The sequence below is a fragment of the Myotis daubentonii genome, chromosome 6 (genome assembly GCF_963259705.1).
Source record: "Myotis daubentonii chromosome 6, mMyoDau2.1, whole genome shotgun sequence".
Taxonomy (NCBI): Eukaryota; Metazoa; Chordata; class Mammalia; order Chiroptera; family Vespertilionidae; genus Myotis; species Myotis daubentonii.
The window spans coordinates 62,566,127-62,584,116 of NC_081845.1; the positions used below are offsets into that span (position 1 = coordinate 62,566,127).

At 40.2% G+C, this 17,990-nt stretch overlaps 1 protein-coding gene across 1 annotated transcript in view; it reads left to right on the top strand.

Moving 5' to 3' along the window:
- Positions 1-17,990, top strand: part of IMPG1 (interphotoreceptor matrix proteoglycan 1) — a 119,150-nt gene that overhangs the window by 73,920 nt on the left and 27,240 nt on the right. Inside the window, exons 13-14 of the mRNA XM_059699709.1 lie at positions 13,682-14,214; positions 16,609-16,828. Of these exons, the coding sequence (XP_059555692.1) occupies positions 13,682-14,214; positions 16,609-16,828 (753 nt within the window). The remainder of the gene's footprint in view (positions 1-13,681; positions 14,215-16,608; positions 16,829-17,990) is intronic.

Below are 17,990 nucleotides of genomic sequence, written 5' to 3' on the forward strand. Positions count from 1 at the left end.
CCCAGCTCACGGAATCTCCCCCTAACCAGAGCGGACCAGGGCGACCTGTCAGCAGGCCTCCCACTCCCAGCACTTGAAGACAGTTATATCACCGGGAAAATAGGATTTGGTGACTTAGAGGTTCATTATTTAAAAGTGAAAGGCTGGTCCTTTTGCTTTGTATCACAGATTAGTAGACCCATGTGGCCCTGATTGGCAGGGTCACGGCTTGTGCTCTAAGCAGCTGTGAGTCAGCAGCGCCCCTTCGCCAGATGTCCCTGCTCACCTCTTTCCTTCCAACTCCCTACAACACACGTTAGATCCAGCATCTTGCTAAGCTACCTGTTGTTCTTTGAGACCATGGGTGTATTGCCCCAGTAACTAAAGGGTGTCCCAAAATTCACGCAAGAAGTAATTTTGATAGAAAACACAGGTTTATAATAAAAATTATAAAATTTTTATTGATTCATAAAGTATACAGTATAGGGTTATATATGGAAGAGCATATCGGTAAATGGCCTCCATGGCTTTGCTGGCACATGCACACTCTTTTGTTACTGCCTGAGCAGCCGCATTTTCAAAGAAGAATGGTCTAATGATGCCTCCAGCCCAAAAGCCGCACCAAACAGTGACACGTTGTGGATGCATTTGTTTCTCAACAATCACTCGTGGATTTTCTGGACCCCAAATGCGACAATTTTGTCGATTAACCAAGCCATCAAGATGAAAATGAGCCTCATCGAAATTCAGCCACATTTATGCAAACGGTCATGGAAAATTTCAACAAAAGAGTGCGTATGTGCCAGCAAAGCCGTGGAGGCCATTTACCCAACATGCTATTCCATACATAACCCTATACTGTATACTTTATGAATCAATAAAAATTTTACAATTTTTAATTATAAACCTGTGTTTTCTATCAAAATTACTTCTTGCGTGAATTTTGGGACACCCTTTATATAGTCTTAAGTACCTCATCACCGGCACTATATTAAGAGTTTATTCATCTTTCTCTGACTCAGTTTCTGTATCTGCACAGTGGAGGTGATAGCACCTCATAGTTTGCATGTGACCTTTAGGTATGATGACCTACACAGAAGGTGCCCAATAAACTGGAGCTATTGCCACATATTCCGATACCATAAGCACCAGGGAAGGGTTTATCTTATTCGTTACTATTGTCCCAGTGCCTTAAAGTACCTGGCAGATGGTAGGTATTTGGCAATTCTGTTGAATGAATGTAAGCATGCATAATGAATGAATGCATGAAGCCCCTACAAAGAGGGAAACGAACAGCGTTTTGCTTTTGTGGAGAAATAAAACAGATATGTTAAGAAAATTGAGTTTGAATGCTGAGCCTGCCATAAGTTAGTTTTGAGAAGGACTTGTAGGTTTTCTCAGCCTCAGATTCTTTATCTGTAGATGGGGTACAGCGCCTACCTTGCCTTTCTCAAAGAGCTGATAATAGGCAACTGTATATAAAAATTTTTAAATGAGCATAGGGAAAAGAAAGCAATAACACAATATGCCAGCAATGAGAATGTGCATTGGGACCCATTAAAAGGAAGGATGGTGAAAGCACAAAAATGCATAATCTTGGATGCCAAGGCTCCCTGGAGCTGCAGATGAGCTGCACTGCGTGTGAATGAGACAGTCAGGAGAGAGGGACCTGACACAGCAACATAGAAGCAGAGGAAAGAACCAGGACAAAGAGCAAAGAAAGGTTTATTGAGTATTTAAGTAACTGATGCTGAATCAAATAATGGGAAAAGGTTTGGTTAGATATGGGGAATAAATTACAAATTTGTATGCAATGTAAATACCTTTTATAATCCTATATAATAAAACCCTAATATGCAAATTGACCAAGCAGCAGAATGACCAGTCACTATGATGCGCATTGACCACCAGGGGGCAGACACTCAAAGCAGGAGCTGCCCCCAAATGAACAACTTGACCGTTTTTCCCCAGAGAGGGAGGTGACCAATGGTGGTGGTGGTGATCAGGGGGCGGGGCTGGCCAGCAAATGCCCAGCCAGTCGCCTCCCACAAACTAGCAGTAGAACATCCCCGGAGGGCGCAGGCCATGCTGAGGGACACCCTCTCCCCCACCACCATCCCCATGCATGAATTTCGTGCACCAGGCCTCTAGTATGTATTAAAACCTTTGAAGATCATTTTGGATAATATATGTAGAAATACTTTGCAAAGTATAAGATGTCAGATAGGAATAAAATTACTTGGTATTTTTTAGCAAAGCCATCTAATTAGTGAGTATACCATGAAATCACTTAAAACTTTGAGATTGGGAGTATTAACAGTTCCTGCTTAACAAAGACTCAACATCTTCCCCATCGAAACAACTAAGAATGCCAGGAGATGGGGTGGAAATCACAAGGCTTCATAGGTTCCTATTAGACGTTAGGTCTTTCGTCCACCTCGAATTCCTTACGGAATGAAGGAAGGTTTTAATAAATAAAATGTATGCTTAAGTCTTTGGCAATAATCTTAATGTTCCAATTTCCAAACAATTAGAAAAACTTTAAGAAGAGACTGATTAAGTCAACTTATAATCGCTTTCAGATAGTTTGATCTTTCTTTATACCTTAAACTAAAGGAATATTAATACACAACATTGTTAATACACAGGCATTCTATCCATAATTTACTGTATGTTGTACATCTTAAAGTAGCAATTTGCCTTTGGTTTACCAACACTTTTTTATATACCACGTCTCCAAATGCACTGGTTCTCAACCCTGACTGCACTGGGCATCACCGCGCCACTTTTCAAACTCACAAATGCAGGGCCTTCCCGAGGGCCTCCAATGGTCTCGTTCAATTTGTCTGCGGAAGAGCCCAGATACTGGTCGAGTTCTGTAAGCTTCCCAGGGTTCTCATATCCACTCAGGGCAGAGACTCTCTCAGCCTTCTGATTCATGTTCTCCAAATATCTAAATTGAATTTTATTAACTGCCTTTGGTAAATGTTAAAGAATACTTTTTTTTAAGAGGTAAAATCTTGGTTCTCACTCAAATATGAAATGAAGACATGTTGAAGATTCTATTTAACTCATTAAGTTAATGAGGTAATCAGTGAAATGTTACAACAGGTTAAAAAAGAATCCTAAAACAAACAAAATATAAGCCAGCAGTCAGCAAACTACAGCCCGTGAGCTAATCCAGCCTACTGCTGCTTCTCTGCAGCCAGCAAGTGAAGTATGGTTTTTACATTTCTAAATTGTTTAGGTTAGAAAAATGAAAAATATGTAATATTTTTGACCTGTGAAAACTATGTAAACTTCAATTTCATCACCCAGTAATAAAGTTTTAGTGGAACTTAGCCATGCCTATGGTTACTGTAGAGCTACAACAGCATAGTTAAGTAGTTGCAATAGAGACCATAGTTACCATTTGCCTAAAGTATTTACTATTTGGCCCTTTCAGAAAAAGTTTGCCAAACCCTGACTCGGGCAATCAGGAATGCTGACTCAAATTTGCAAATCGCTGCAAAACTGGTCAAAATCCACCTCTCAGTAAAATATGATGTTTGAAATTATGCCTGTCACAGGAGGGAAATCAATGGCATCTTCATCGGACAAAAATTGCTTACATCTCTATGGGCTAGAATTATTTAGTTTACCATTCATTTTCTATAGTTATGGATTATAAAATAGCCCAAAGACAATGAAAAGTACAGAACTTTCTACAATTAGATAATCCCCAAAGTTCTGCTGGCTGATGCTCAGTATACCCTTGAAAAGACACCCATTTATTTTTTTATATATTTTTATTGATTTCAGAGAGGAGGGGAGAGATAGAAATCAATGATGAGAGAATCATTGATCGGCTGCGTCCTGCACACCCCAGATTGGGGATTGAGCCCGCAACCTGGCCATGGGCCCTAACTGGGAATTGAACCATGACCTCCTGGTTCACAGGTCGATGCTCAACCACTGAGCCATGCCAGCATCTTATTTTTCCAACACAAACTAAAATGACATTAACTTTTGCAAGACATCAGAGATGTGTTGAAAATCTGAACAGGACTTATTATATGAGTGGACAGAACCCTGTTTTAAAACATATCTTCTCTGCCTGCTCCCAGAGTTTGACACACACCACTGACCAACCACCTCTAACTAACTGAACCAGTTGTCAGCTTCTCATTCAAAGACCAAACATGATTCTTAATTGGGCATGTGCAGAGTACTGTGCGCAAAGTGCTCCAGCATTCCTCTAAAATCCTTATCTGTACTGCATTTCTTTCATTTACTGGTAGGTAAACAACTCTGCATACAAACCAAGTATCTGGTCATTCTTTAAAATGTTTGACTTTTAAATCAGCTTTATTTTCATTTAAACTGTTGACTATTTTATTTGCAATTCAGAAAATCCTCCAGTGTTTTTTATGATATCCTTAAGAAAACTTTTTGTGAAGTAAACAATTTTCCAAATGTGCATGGGAATATCTGTATTATCTTAAAAATGAACACTTGCTTTTATCTTAGCTATGCACAATCCAAATTGCTTAAGGTGGTTCTGTAAAGAGACTCTCCTGAAACCAGACTGGCATCTCCAATGTACCACTAGTTTGTTTTCTACAAACAATCACAGCTTATGGTTCAAAGAATTGCTCTTGCTAAAATTTGCCTTTTTATATCATATTTGGCTGTGCTCCTCACCACATGCCTAAAGCCAAAAGGGCAGGTCTTACCGGCCTCATTTCACAAGCATAGATCCACCAGCTAGTAAGGGTTGGATCTCCCTTTATGCTTCCGAAGGGACCATGGGTGTTCTCTTTTACAGCACTTGGCATAGAATTTGTGATTATATACTTAATGCCTGTAAACTGAAAGCTCCCTGAAAACAAGGGCTAGATTCTTTGTGGTATTCTGGTAAAAGCCAGAGTCAGAGACTGGTAGACTTAAATCCTGCAATGCCAGGTCTTTAAGGATTTTTATATGTATCAGTTATCTATTGCTGCATATAAAATGACTCTATGACTTAGTTCAAAAGAAGCATTTATTATCTCCCAGTTTCTGTAGGTTAGAAATCTAGGAATGACTTAGCTGAGTGGTTTGGGCTCTGATGAGGTTGCAGTCAAAATGTCAACTGAGACTATAGTCCTTAACAGGGCTGTTAGATTTACTTCCAAGGTGACTTACTCACGTAGTTGGCAAATTGGCTACAAGAAGGCATCAGTTCAGTTGTTCCTCATGTGAGCCTCTGCACATGTCTGCTTGAGTGTCCTCATAATATGGCTGCTAATGCCCTCCAGAACAATTGATTCAAGAGAGTGAGGTGGAAGAAGTAATACCTTTATGACTTAGTCTCAAATCACACATCATCTATTCCATAGCATTCTACGGAAAACAGCCCCATGCAATGTGGGAAGGGACTATACAGGATATGAATAACAGGAAGTAAGGATCATCAATGATCATGTTAGAAACTGCCATACCATGGTAGGTTTTATGTGCCTTTCACAATCTCAAAATCACATTTTATATAATCTTAATCTTTATTCACCAACATGGGTTCTCCTAAGATTGCAAAGTTGGTTCAATATTAGATAATCAATGCAATCTGCAATCTACTATGTAACTGTCTAAAAAAGAAAAACCACATTGATGCACAAAAGCCATTGGAGAAAAATCAACATCCATTCACAATAAAGAACTCAGCAAACCAGAATTAGCAGGGAACTTCCTCATCCTGATAAAAAGCATCTGCAGAAAACTTGTGGCTAATATCATATGTAATGGTGAAAGACAGAAGGCTTTCTCCCTGAAATTTGCAACAGAACAAGTGTGTCTAAAAATAAAAAAACAAAGACAAAGATGTCTTCTCCCACCACTTCTAGCCACATCAGACTAAAAGTCCTAATCAGCACAAGAAGTCAACATAAGAAAAGGCATAAGAATCTTAAAGAAAGAAATAACACTATACTTATTTGAAGATGACATAACTGTCTATGTAGAAAACCCCAAGGAACCTAAAAAAAAAGATCAAATAAGTTTAGCAAGATTTCAGGTTGCAATATCAACATGCACATCTACTGTATTTCCATATGCTAGCAATAAACAATCAGAAACAAAAAATCTTTATTATTTCCTTAGTTAGATATGAATTTAATAGAAAAAAATAATATATTATTTCACTTTGCAAGTCAAAGCTGGAAAACACAACCTTTTCAATAATTTTGGAATAAATGATTCAGAATTGAACTATGGCCATACTATTAAAAGGTACATCACTACAAGTCAAATTCATATCAAAATTACTTCATTTATCCCAAAATGTTCACTTCTTCAGAGAAGACAATAACAAATTTTATTATGGACACCAGCAATTCAAGGAAAGACATCGATGGGCTTTTTTTCCAAATGCATATTCACAATTTCCTTACATAGGGCTGATTTTAAATTAAAAGCTATTAGAGATGCTGTTACTCATGATGAAGAGAAAGTAATCAGGGTGACGCAGCTCTGAGCTCTGTAGTTTTTATATTATACTAGAGGCCCAATGCATGAAATTCGTGCAAGGGGCTTGGCCCTTGCAGCCCTGGCTTTGTCCAGAAGGTGGTCTGGATGGTCATTCTGCTGTTCAGTATAATTAGCATATTAGCTCCTTATTATAGAGGACTAGAGGCCCGGTGCACAAAAATTTGTGCACTCGGGGGGAAGGGCGGGTCCCTCAGCCCGGCCTGTGCCCTCTCGCAGTCTGAGACCCCTCGGGAGATAACGACCTGCTGGCTTAGGCCTGCTCCCGGGTGGCAGAGGGCAGGCCCAATCCCTAGGTGCAGCCCCTGGTTGGGCTCAGAGCAGGGTCGATGGGCAGGTTGCGGCACCACCCCCTGTCACGCACAGAGCAGGGCCCATCAGGGGGTTGGGGAGCTCCCCCCTATCAGGCACAGAGCAGGGCGGATAGGGAGATTGTGGCCCCACCCCCTGTCACACACAGAGCCGCAGGGCAATCAGGGGGTTTGGGCACTGCCCCCTGTCATGCTGATCCCAGTGCCAGGAGGCCTCTTGGCTCTGCTGATCCTGGTGCTGGGAAGCATATTACCCTTTTACTATATAGGATAGAGGCCTGTTGCATGGGTGGGGCTGGCTGGTTTGCCCTGAAGGGTGTTCTGGACCAAGGTGGGGGTCCCCACTGGGGTGCCTGGCCAGCCTGGGTGAGGGGATGATGGCTGTTTGCAACTGGTCACACACCCTTCAGGGTGGGGGTCCCCACTGGGGTTCCTGGCCAGCCTGGATGAGGGGCTGAGGGCTGTTTTCAGGCTCGCGGGTGACTGAAGCTCCCAACTGCTCCTTTTTTTCTTTTTTCTTTTTATTCTGGGCCAGCTTTAGCTCTGGCTTCAGCTCTGAGGCCTCTGCTGCTAAAAGCAGGTATCTGGTTTGTTTGGGTTCTATAATCGAAACAATGTATAACTCCAGCTCTGAGATTCCAGCTCACTGAAAGCAGGTTTCCGGGGTTTTGTTTAGCTTCTATATTTATTACAATGTTTCAAACTGCAGGCTCAGAGGCCGGCAAGGCAGGCAGGAACGTTGGTTTCCTCCATCACTGAAGCAAGCAAGCCTCATGTTAGTTTCAAGCTGCCTGGCTGCCCGGCCGCCTTCTTAATTTGCATATCGCCCTGATTAGCCAAGGGAAGGGTAGCAGTTGTACGCTAATTACCATGTTTCTTTTTTATTAGAGAGGATAAGGTAGGGTTTAAATTTAGTAAGATTTCACAGACTCAGCATTTTTATTAGTGAAGTAAAAATGTAATATACCAGACTGAGAAAAAAAAATGTGCCTTTGATGTGTGATTTGAGCAGATGAATGCCTCATGTTAGAATACATAGACATGCATAGTTCATTCTACAGATGACCCCTGGTCAAGAGGACACTCATCTTTGTAGCGTTGGGCTATCTCTCTGAGTGATCCACTTTATTCACTTAAGAAGACATAATTAGGTAGATAGTTTGAAGACTCTACTATTTCACACCAAGTAGGAAGTGCAGATTGTATAATCAATTGGAAGCTTATAAAATGACTTAAAGTAAATGGAAACTTAAAAAATATCTCCTGTACAGTACCTAGAACATAACAGGTGCCAAATAAATTAGTTTCTTTCTATCTCATCCTCAATCTAGTCTCTCAAAATTTTAAGACAGGATTTTGCAGCTATAACCTCATTGAAACATCTAATTAAACTAGTAAGAAAGCACAATGGTGTCCTCCAGGGCTTAGGAATTAAGTTTCTTACCTGGTTCAGTTTTAATCCAGATGTTATTTTAATGTTATTAATAATAATAAAGATTTGGTGTAAAATATTTGCTGCTATGGTGGCTCTGCTTAAGGCTTTTAATTAATATGAAGATACATTTGCAATTTTCCATTTATTCCAGATACCCAAGGAGGTATTTGTTATCTAAAGTTTACAAAAATCTAAAAATAACATCTATGAGTAAAACATTTTAAATGTATACAAATGTAAATTTATGTAATGTGTATTTATGTATTTCATGGAGCAGAAGAAATAACATTGGAGATTTCAGCAACCTCAAACTTTATCCACCACACAAAAAAAATGTAATATTATGTTGAGTGATTAAACAATAGTCTTTTTTAAAATAGTAATTACCACTATTGTTTAATAATATATGCTCATCATATAAAATGTTAAAGGATGGAGAAAATTACCCCCAAAAAAGGGAAAATAAAATGTTGCTACTTAGAAAAAACTAAATGATATTTATCATCCCAGATGTGTCTCCATACATTTTGAAAGATAGGCTAGTAGAAATACTTTTATAAACAAAGAATTTTTCTGTAATACCATTCTAAAAAAATGTTTTACATTTAATTTTACTTGGTTTTTAACAGAAGAAAAAGAAACTAAAATGGCACTTAAGAAATGGCGGATTTTCAGATAAATATTTCCTTACTTCATGAGATATTCCTTCTTAAGAGATCCCTAAAGGCTAGTAAGAAATATTACCTAAAAGTTTAATATGGAGTCATTTCATTTATACTCTATGTATCAGCATTAGGCAGCATTTTTTATGTATTCCTATGGAAGATAAAATTATCAGAACACTCATAATCCAACCACCTTCACTCTCCCACACCCCAAGTGTTGGGAATTAGGTGAGTATTTTACCATTGTCAAGGTCTATAAATTTAAAATTGGTTCTGCAACCATAACCCTTCAGCTTCTTGGACAAATTTCCACATTTAAATCGATTTAGGGCTTACTCTCAAGCCTTCTACCGCAGCTTGTACATTCCAGAGGCCTCTGTTTTGATGCATCTTTCAGTCAGCTGGAATCTGTCATCAGATAATTGTTTCCATAAGGGCTCATGGGCGCCAAAGCTCCTGAGGGCTTGGCTACCGAAAGGAAAACTATTTCTCTATTCAGAACACTTCTGATATCAAACGTGTAGGGTTGGGTTTTTGTTTTTGTTTTTGTTTTTATTTTCCCATATTTTGCTCCTCCCCTATTTTTCAGTAATATATATATGTTTTGCATTATCAGTCTCCTGTATTATTTGACTTTTTATTAAATAAGGATTTAAGTTTCTTATAATACTATCTCCTCTCAATATGGTGATAACTATTATTAAACCAATAGTCAGTGCCTACATTACATATCACAGTTGACCTATTTGCTCTAACTATGTTTCCTTTCTGTTTTCCTGGAGTTAATGTCTTCTTTTCTTTTTTTCATTTACTTAGTTTTCTTTGTACTTTTGCCAATTCTTCCCAAATTTTCCATTTTAGTTTTCCAGTATAGTTTTCTACATCAGGTTACTTACCACTTCCAATTTTCAGAGATCTTCTCTTTCTCTCTGGACTACTACTCTTCAGGTTTTTTTGGACAGCTGTCGCCTGAAACTTCCCTTTGCTATCATCCCTAGAATTTCCTTTCTCCTGAGTTGGAGTCCCAGATCCCTAGATCTCAGGCCTTCTCTCTCTGGGCTTATTCTTTTGCTCTGTGGAGCACACTCTTCAGCAGTTTTGGCAAGTTAAAAATTTGGTACAATTTGGAGGGCTTGGTGATATGAGCATTCCATATACCTGTCTCTTGAGACTAATCTAATTTTAACTAGTTGCCTTTTACACCTGGGTTAACTAACTCCCTAAGATACCCCTTAACCATCTTCCTGGATATTTCCCTAACTTATTTTCAGTATCCCATTTCTTCCTATCTCTTGGTTTACCCTTTTAGGTAAACACATTCTAGCAAAGGCTGCCTGGGAGGGATTTGTGGAGACTTTGTGTGCTTGAAATATCTTTAGTCACCCTCACACTTGGACTGATAGTGTAGAACTCCATTCTAGCCATGCTGCTCTCCCAGCTGTTCCCGGAACATGAAAGACACCCTTCTTTAGCTTTCCCATTTGCATTTGCTGCGTGGCTAAACTCTCTCACCTCCTTCAGGTCTTGCTCAAATACTATACATATATTCATAAATTGCCCACCCAGAAATCCCAGCCACTTTCCTGCTTCATTGTACTTCCAGAGCACCTGTGGTATACTATATATTTCCCTTTGTTTGTTTTTATTTATCCCAACACCTGGAACAGTGCCTGGCACATAGTAGGCTATCAATTCATTTGTTGAATGAATGAATGAATGAATGAATGAATGAATGAATGAATAATAAACACTTGTTCTATCCCTATAATATGCCAAAAAGGAAGAAGATAATTTTCTTGTTATGATAAGAATCCATTCATTTGATATATAATTAAGAATTTGCTGATCATGGCACTTGAAAATTGAGATAAGATTTTGAAATCTTTTCCTTTTAGATTTTTAAACATAAAATAGGTGACCACTTGATGCTTATGATTTAGTGTATATATGTGTATATGTGACCCTTTCTGGCAGAATTTAAAAGAGCCTTTCATCTGCACTTGTCCTTCACACCTTGCTCACCTTCTTGGCCTTCCTCTGTCTACTAGTGGGGCTTCTGGCTGCCCACACTGAGCCCATCTTCCCCCATTATCCAGTTATCTCACTTTGGGCTTCAGTTCATCTACTTTGGTTTGAACTATTTCATCTGTGGCCTTTGCTTTTTATTGGGCCCCTGCCCAGAGAGTGACCACAGTAGCCTTCTACTCTATATCCAACAGCTGGGCTTTTAATCAGCACCCCATAATACACACATATAAATATACCTCACACCCTCACGGGAACCTCACACACACACACACACACACACACACACACACACACACACACATACTTGAACAGAGTAGTTACAAAGTCAAGTTATTCTGAGTCTGTTTCTTCTGCTTACTTCATGATGAAATGAGTGGCCTTGGTCTTTAGGGCTTCTCCATTGCAGCATAAAAAAATCTTCATGTTCAGATGACCTGTGTCAGTGCCATACCTAATTTCTACATAAGAATCTGATGAAGCCCTAACTGGTTTGGCTCAGTGGGTAGAGCATTGGCCTGCAGACTGAAGGGACCCGGGTTCCATTCTGATCATGGGCATGTACCTTCGTTGCAGGCACATCCCCAGTAGGAGGTGTGCAGGAGGCAGCTGATCGATGTTTCTCTCATTGATGTTTCTAACTCTCTATCCCCCTCCCTTCCTCTCTGTAAAAAAAAAAAATCAATAAAATATACTTTTTTAAAAAAAGAAAGCTTGTGGATACTGCTGTCCAGAAACTTCTCCTTTAAAAAAAAAAAGAATCTGATGAAAATGTAATTACTTAAAATACATTCATAACTAGTGGTAAGATTTAGATGATACTTTTATTTCAAAGGAATTGACGATGGACTTGGTAGTTTCAATATCAAGCCAAGAAAGAGTAGGAGTCTTTTCAAATCACATTTAAATAGGGCTGCTAGATTCAGCAAAGAAAAATACAAGCTACCCAATTCAACTTGAATTTCAGATAAGCAACAATTAATATTTTAGTTTGTGTGTCCCAATGGGAAGCCTATATTTTATCTAGCAACCCTACATTTAAATAGCCAGCTGCTCTTATCAGGAAAATAACTTGGACAGGTTTATTTTGGATGTGAATGATTAATGTCAAGTTGCCACAGAGTTAGAAATTAATTTTTATTGGTTCATGACATAATACAGGGAACTATTTAATCTGGCCAATGATAGACTGGGTGGTTTAAACAATAGAACTTTCCTTGTCACTATTCTGAAGGGTTGGAAGTCCAAGATCAAGTCGCCAGCTGTTTCCTGGTGAGGACCCTCTTTCCGAGGGCCTTCCTGCCGTACCCTCACATGACAGAGAGACAGGGAGACAGAGATCATCTCTCTCATGTCTGTTCTTACAAAGGCTCTAATCCCAATAATGTCCCAAATACTGTCACACTGAAGATCAGGGCTTCAACACAAGAATTGGGAGGATACAAACCTTCAGTTGATGGCAATGGATTTAAATAAAACTACAGTGTGAATGCAGAGAGATCTTGGCTGTTAGAAACATCATTTCTCACAGTTGACTGGATTATGGGTGGACACACCCTCCCCAGGTTAGAGAAAAGAGGGTGCTTCTCTGAAAGCTATGTACAATTCACCAACAGGCAGGTTTTATTTTAAGAAACTAAACCTAATAGGATTCCATCTCTCGGAGCTGTTTATCACTTAGAATTTCAGTTAGGGTGGTTGCACTCTAGTAAATTAGCTGACTGAGAGTCCAAAGATTATATCTGCACCCCGACAGTTCATTCATCATTCTTAACATTTAGATTTCAGTACAGCTTCCCCATACATTTGCCCAAATACCACTGAAGTAATCACAGAAAGCTCCCTGTTTTGATCTGTCTAATGCCCTAAATATTGTCAGTGATCCTAGATTTAGGTTTATTGGAATATTTTAATAACCCACCAATCTCTTATCTGATAGTTTCATTTAACCACTTTTCATAAACATGAATTGATTTTAATTTATCACCAAAGTGGGATTGGACTTTAGTAGTTCAATGTGTATTTACCTAAGAAAGCAATGCAAAATCATGGTAAAAATTACCAAGGTATAATCTTGTAAAAGTGACAAAACCTTTAAATATTACCAAATATTTAGCAAGTTGTATGGTGAATATAAAGTTCAAATTATATGTGTAACCAACACCTTTACTCTTCAATATCATTTTGTAAATTGGCAAGTTATTCAGTCAGATTATACAGTTTTGGAAAAGCATAATTTAAATTTTAATTGTTAAAACCACCAAAATAGGATAACTAGAATCCCCAAAAAGATACAACTGAAAAAAAAAATACAGGCTTGCATGACTGGAAGGTAAATAAAATGTCTAGCCCAAAACTGCACAGCTAGTTGACTAGGAATTCCAGGTGGGGATGTGGGATGCAGATATATTCAATGCCATTTGTGGTTTAGCACCAGCTGGTGACCTAGTCAGCTTTTACCACCTGGTACCCAGATGTACTGTGTCGGGCTGAGTGTGATTCCAGAAATGCTGGGTAATTGGTTATCTTTTTGTCTTATGCATGTAGAAGTTTGGGGCCTGAAGGAAATGGTTTCGGGACCCACCTGCTGTCTCCATAGGTTTAGACATAGGGTTGCCTGCCCCTTTCTGTACCAATTTCTTATTCTTTTAAAATATGACATTAAGTCATCGATGTAAATGTTACTTTTTTAAGGCTAACTTTAACTTTGGATTTTTTTCTATTCTTTGGGGGAATGCTTGGATGTAATGAATTGGTCTCAGGAGCTTTCTCCATGGACAGTTCTTTGTCCTCACCTGCTACGGCCTCTACCTCCCTATCAGAAACTCTACCTTTCTTGGCTGCATCAAGCATCTTCTCTCTGACTGATCGAAGTGCCACAGACATAATGTCCATTGACCAGACACTAACCATCCCCACTGATGATTACTCTGCCATCGGCCAATCAGCTCTGGAGATTTCACGTTTGCCTGCATCTTCAGAAGATAGCACGTTGAGCACAGGCAGCCAAGATATAGCCCAAGGCTTAGAAGAAATGGATCTATCTAATTCTCCCACCTCCTCTGAGGTACCAGGATTCAGTGGCTATGTTTCCACCCCAGACAATTTCCTGGAGAATACCACTCCCGGCCCAGCTTTACAGACTATCACCGCCAGCTCTGTGACCATCGCCACCGGAGGCCAGGAGCTGGTGGTGTTCTTCAGTCTGCATGTGGCTAACGTGGCCTTCTCTGCCGCCCTGTTCCACAAGGGCTCTCTGGAGTACCAAGCTCTGGAGCAACGATTCACACAGCTGGTGAGTAGGCACTGCTTACTATTCTCTGTGTCTCTTCTTTTTTGTTGTTGTTGTTACTTTATACTATAATCACAGGCTGTCTTGAGCAATGCTGGTTGGAAGAGGCAAGCCTCTGATGTGGCTGTCGCTGAAGGCATTCAGCTAGAGTGTTGGGATGGATTCAGATCCAAGAGGCAAGTGAATTCTCGGGTGGACACATGAGCAGACATTGCCACTCAGACTCCTGGGAACACACTTATACTGAACAACCTTTCCTTATAGTTTTTCCTAATTTAGTTTTCCCAGAATAATACATAGCCTCTCAAGTTCTGAGCTTTGGATTTAAAAGCAGGATAAGCAGACTTTCCCCAAGTTATAATGTCACTATTTTCCAGCTGACTGACCACAGGGATCTAAGCTAGGAAGGTCCAGCACAGAGCAGGCCAAGAGCTCAGGTGTAAACACTCTTTGTTCAGTCCCCCTTCAGTTTTTGTTTTTAACTAAAAAATGGTTAAATCATCCATGATCCCTAACAGAGAAAATGAGATGATGGCATATACCTGAGATTATAAAACGCCCCCAAACTCATATTTGTCTTGTTTCTACACGTGGGATAAGAAATGCATGTACAGTAAGAAATGCTGAATTTCTGAAAATGACAGAAAAATATTTGTAAGCTTCACATAAGTTAAATTGTTGTATAAATTAAAACCACATAAAAACTAATTCTTCAAGTGAATTTTAAAGGAAGACCGTGCAGTCTAACCCGCAGTACCACCCACCATGAGGTGAGTAGGTAATTGGGTTAATCTCAGGGAATGGGCTCCCAGTGGACCTAGCACAGGGTACTCCTTGGGGTACATGCCGAGCTGCCATAATGAAGAAACCAACAATAGAGTAACTTAAATACGATACAAGTTCATTTCTCTTTCACTTGGTGGGTGGGACAGCTCCACTCTACACCATCCAGGAACCCACATTCCTTACATCTTGTAACTCTGTCAGCCCCAATGGTGTTTCCTCGTAGTCACAGCTGGGTCATTTCCACTTGTGAGAAGGGGAAAGAGAGAAAGACCAGGGGAAGCAATTTCCTAAGCAAGTGATACCAAAGTTGCCCATACCTCTTCCATTCGTATTCCATTGGTGGGAACTAGTCACGTGGCCACACCTTGCTGCAAGGGAGGCTGGGAAATGTGGTCTCTAGCTAGGCATCCTCTTTTTCATGAAAAGGAGGCGGATGGATTTTGGAGAAAAAAGCAGCTAGTCATTTGCACAGTAGGTGAAGACAGGGAATTCCCCCCAGAGCTAAGACACAAAAAATGAATTCAAAGTTAAGTAGGTAAAATCACGAGAGACTAAATTGGAAAAAGAAGTTCCAAGCTCTGTGTAAAATTTCATTTCATTTTTTTTTTTTTAATTTTCACAATGACCTTGAAGCAAGGGGAGTGTATAAGAATGGGGATCAGGGTCATAGTCAAAATTCTGGTAAGGCACAGGGACGAAATCAAAGCCGGGTGGGGCTGTGCCTGGGAGGTTGCAGCTTGCACCTGTATGCTCCCTGGGCTCAGAGGTGTCAGTTTATGGATGAGAGGTTCACTTTCTGGGCCCAGAACAAGGCAGGTATTGCTGAGTTTCAAACATTTCTGAAAAGAGATCTCATGGATGGCCCTGGCTCATAAGAGGGCAGGTGTGGAAGCCTGAAGTACATTGCCCTGGGGCTTACTTTTATATTATTACATTGTAGTTTGGAAAAGGTTCTTAGGGAACCACTTTCTCGTCTCCCTCACCGTTCAGATAAGGGCACTGAGGTACAACACAATGCTAAGTGTCTCAGTGAAGGTCACACAGCTGGTTGGGAACAGTTCCAGGGCTGACTGCCAGTTCCCTGCTATTTCTACCGTACCGCGTTTGTGTTGACCGTGAAACACAGCCTGCATAAACAGACAAGCTGATGTTTAAGCTGTTGTTTGTTTCAATGGGTCATTTCAAGCTGGTAGCTTCCAAATAGATAGCCCATTTACACAGGCGTAGGGCAGTCCGCTCCGGAGCTCAGTTTGGAACATGTTTTTATTTACTTCGATTTAAAAAAAAAAAGCAAAACTGAACTTGGCATTTCTGCTTTGCTGATAGCATTGGCCTGGGTTCTTAAAATCCTCTGTTCTCACAACTCATTCTGAACAACACCACTGCCCATCCATCTCAATACACAGACAGAAAGGTGGAAATGTGGGACATGATCACTGCAAATAGATCATTAAGTAGTGGTGTTCTGGTCTCCCGTTAAATCCAAACACACAAAAATAAACAAATAAGTGGAAATGTATGCCTCAGATAATGAGAAGTGAGTATGAACAGAATTAGCAACAGCTGAGCGCTTAGAACATACTTATGAGTAAACCATCTTTTATTTTGCAGCTGGTTCCGTATCTACAATCCAATCTTACAGGATTTAAGCAACTTGAAATACTTAACTTCAGAAATGGGAGTGTGGTTGTGAATAGCAAAATGAGGTTTGCTAAGTCGGTGCCCTACAACCTCACCAAGGCGGTGCAGCGGGTCTTGGAGGATTTCCGTTCTGCTGCAGCCCAACTACTTGATCTGGAAATAGACAGCTACTCTCTCGACATTGAACCAGGTAAAAGACTTCCATTCACAAGTGGGCGGGAGTTTAGGGGAGTTTGTTTGTTTGTGTAAACTTGCAGCTCAACCTTGAGGTCACAAACATCAAATTAAAATCACACTTGATAAAATAATCGTTTGGAATCTATGGATCGCCTTATGCGAAAGGTAGAGTCCTAAGACATGCAGGTTACATTTTTCCTACATCAAAAAGCAAAGAACAAGTGCACCTCCTGCTTCACAATCTGAGAGCTTTAATTTCCCATCAGAGCAACACTTATGCAGAGTTTAAGAGATTTTTTAAAATATAGTCAACAACCAAACTAGCTTACATTTTGCTAAAAGCCCAAAACACCTTCTCAGGGAACTGCAGCAACCTGGGGGATTCCCACCTAAGAAAGCTGCCGGTCATGGTTAACTACGGGAGTCACCTCTTCCTAGCACAACTCAGGATGAAACTGAACCAGCATCCTGAGGGGGGACATAATCATTCGACCAAAATGCAAGCTTGGAAAAAAGCCACGTGGCCCATCATGAAAGAAAGAAGAAAATAATGTCCCTTCCAGTTTCTGCACCCTAGATGAGCTTCCATCTCAGATCAAAACAGAGTTCGATATGAAGAAAACTCTTAAAAGATATGGGGGCTCAGCCCAAAGCTCCACAGTAGAGAGCGCACGTTTGTTCGGGTAAGAAAGCTGTATAATTACCATTGGAACCAGCTGTGCCCAAAGTGGGAACTATTTCCACCATTACTTTCAAAATTCTGTTTTCTAAACAATTGCAAAAATGTTTTGTTTGTGCTTTGTTTTGTTTTGTTTTGTTTTGTTTTGTTTTGTTTCACTCCCTGGAGTGCAAGGGTCCAAGGCTCCACATCTACTGCCAATGCAACCTGCCAGTCAGGCTACAAACAACGCCTCCTGATAGGCCATGAATTAGTAAAGTGAATCTTGAACAGCCTCTCTGGCTTTCTGTGGACTAACAATGAAGGCAGAGAGAAAGGCCTTGGGCAAAATCCAAACAAAAAGGCTCAATTGGGAGACACTTATCTTTCACTGAGCAGAACTTGGTGCAGCTTTAAGAAAATTGCCTCCTACCTGGTAAACAGGTTCATTAAAATGACAGAGTGCCCTTAGGCACTAAACCTGGGAGTGTTTACCCCTCAACGGGGTGGCTGAGCA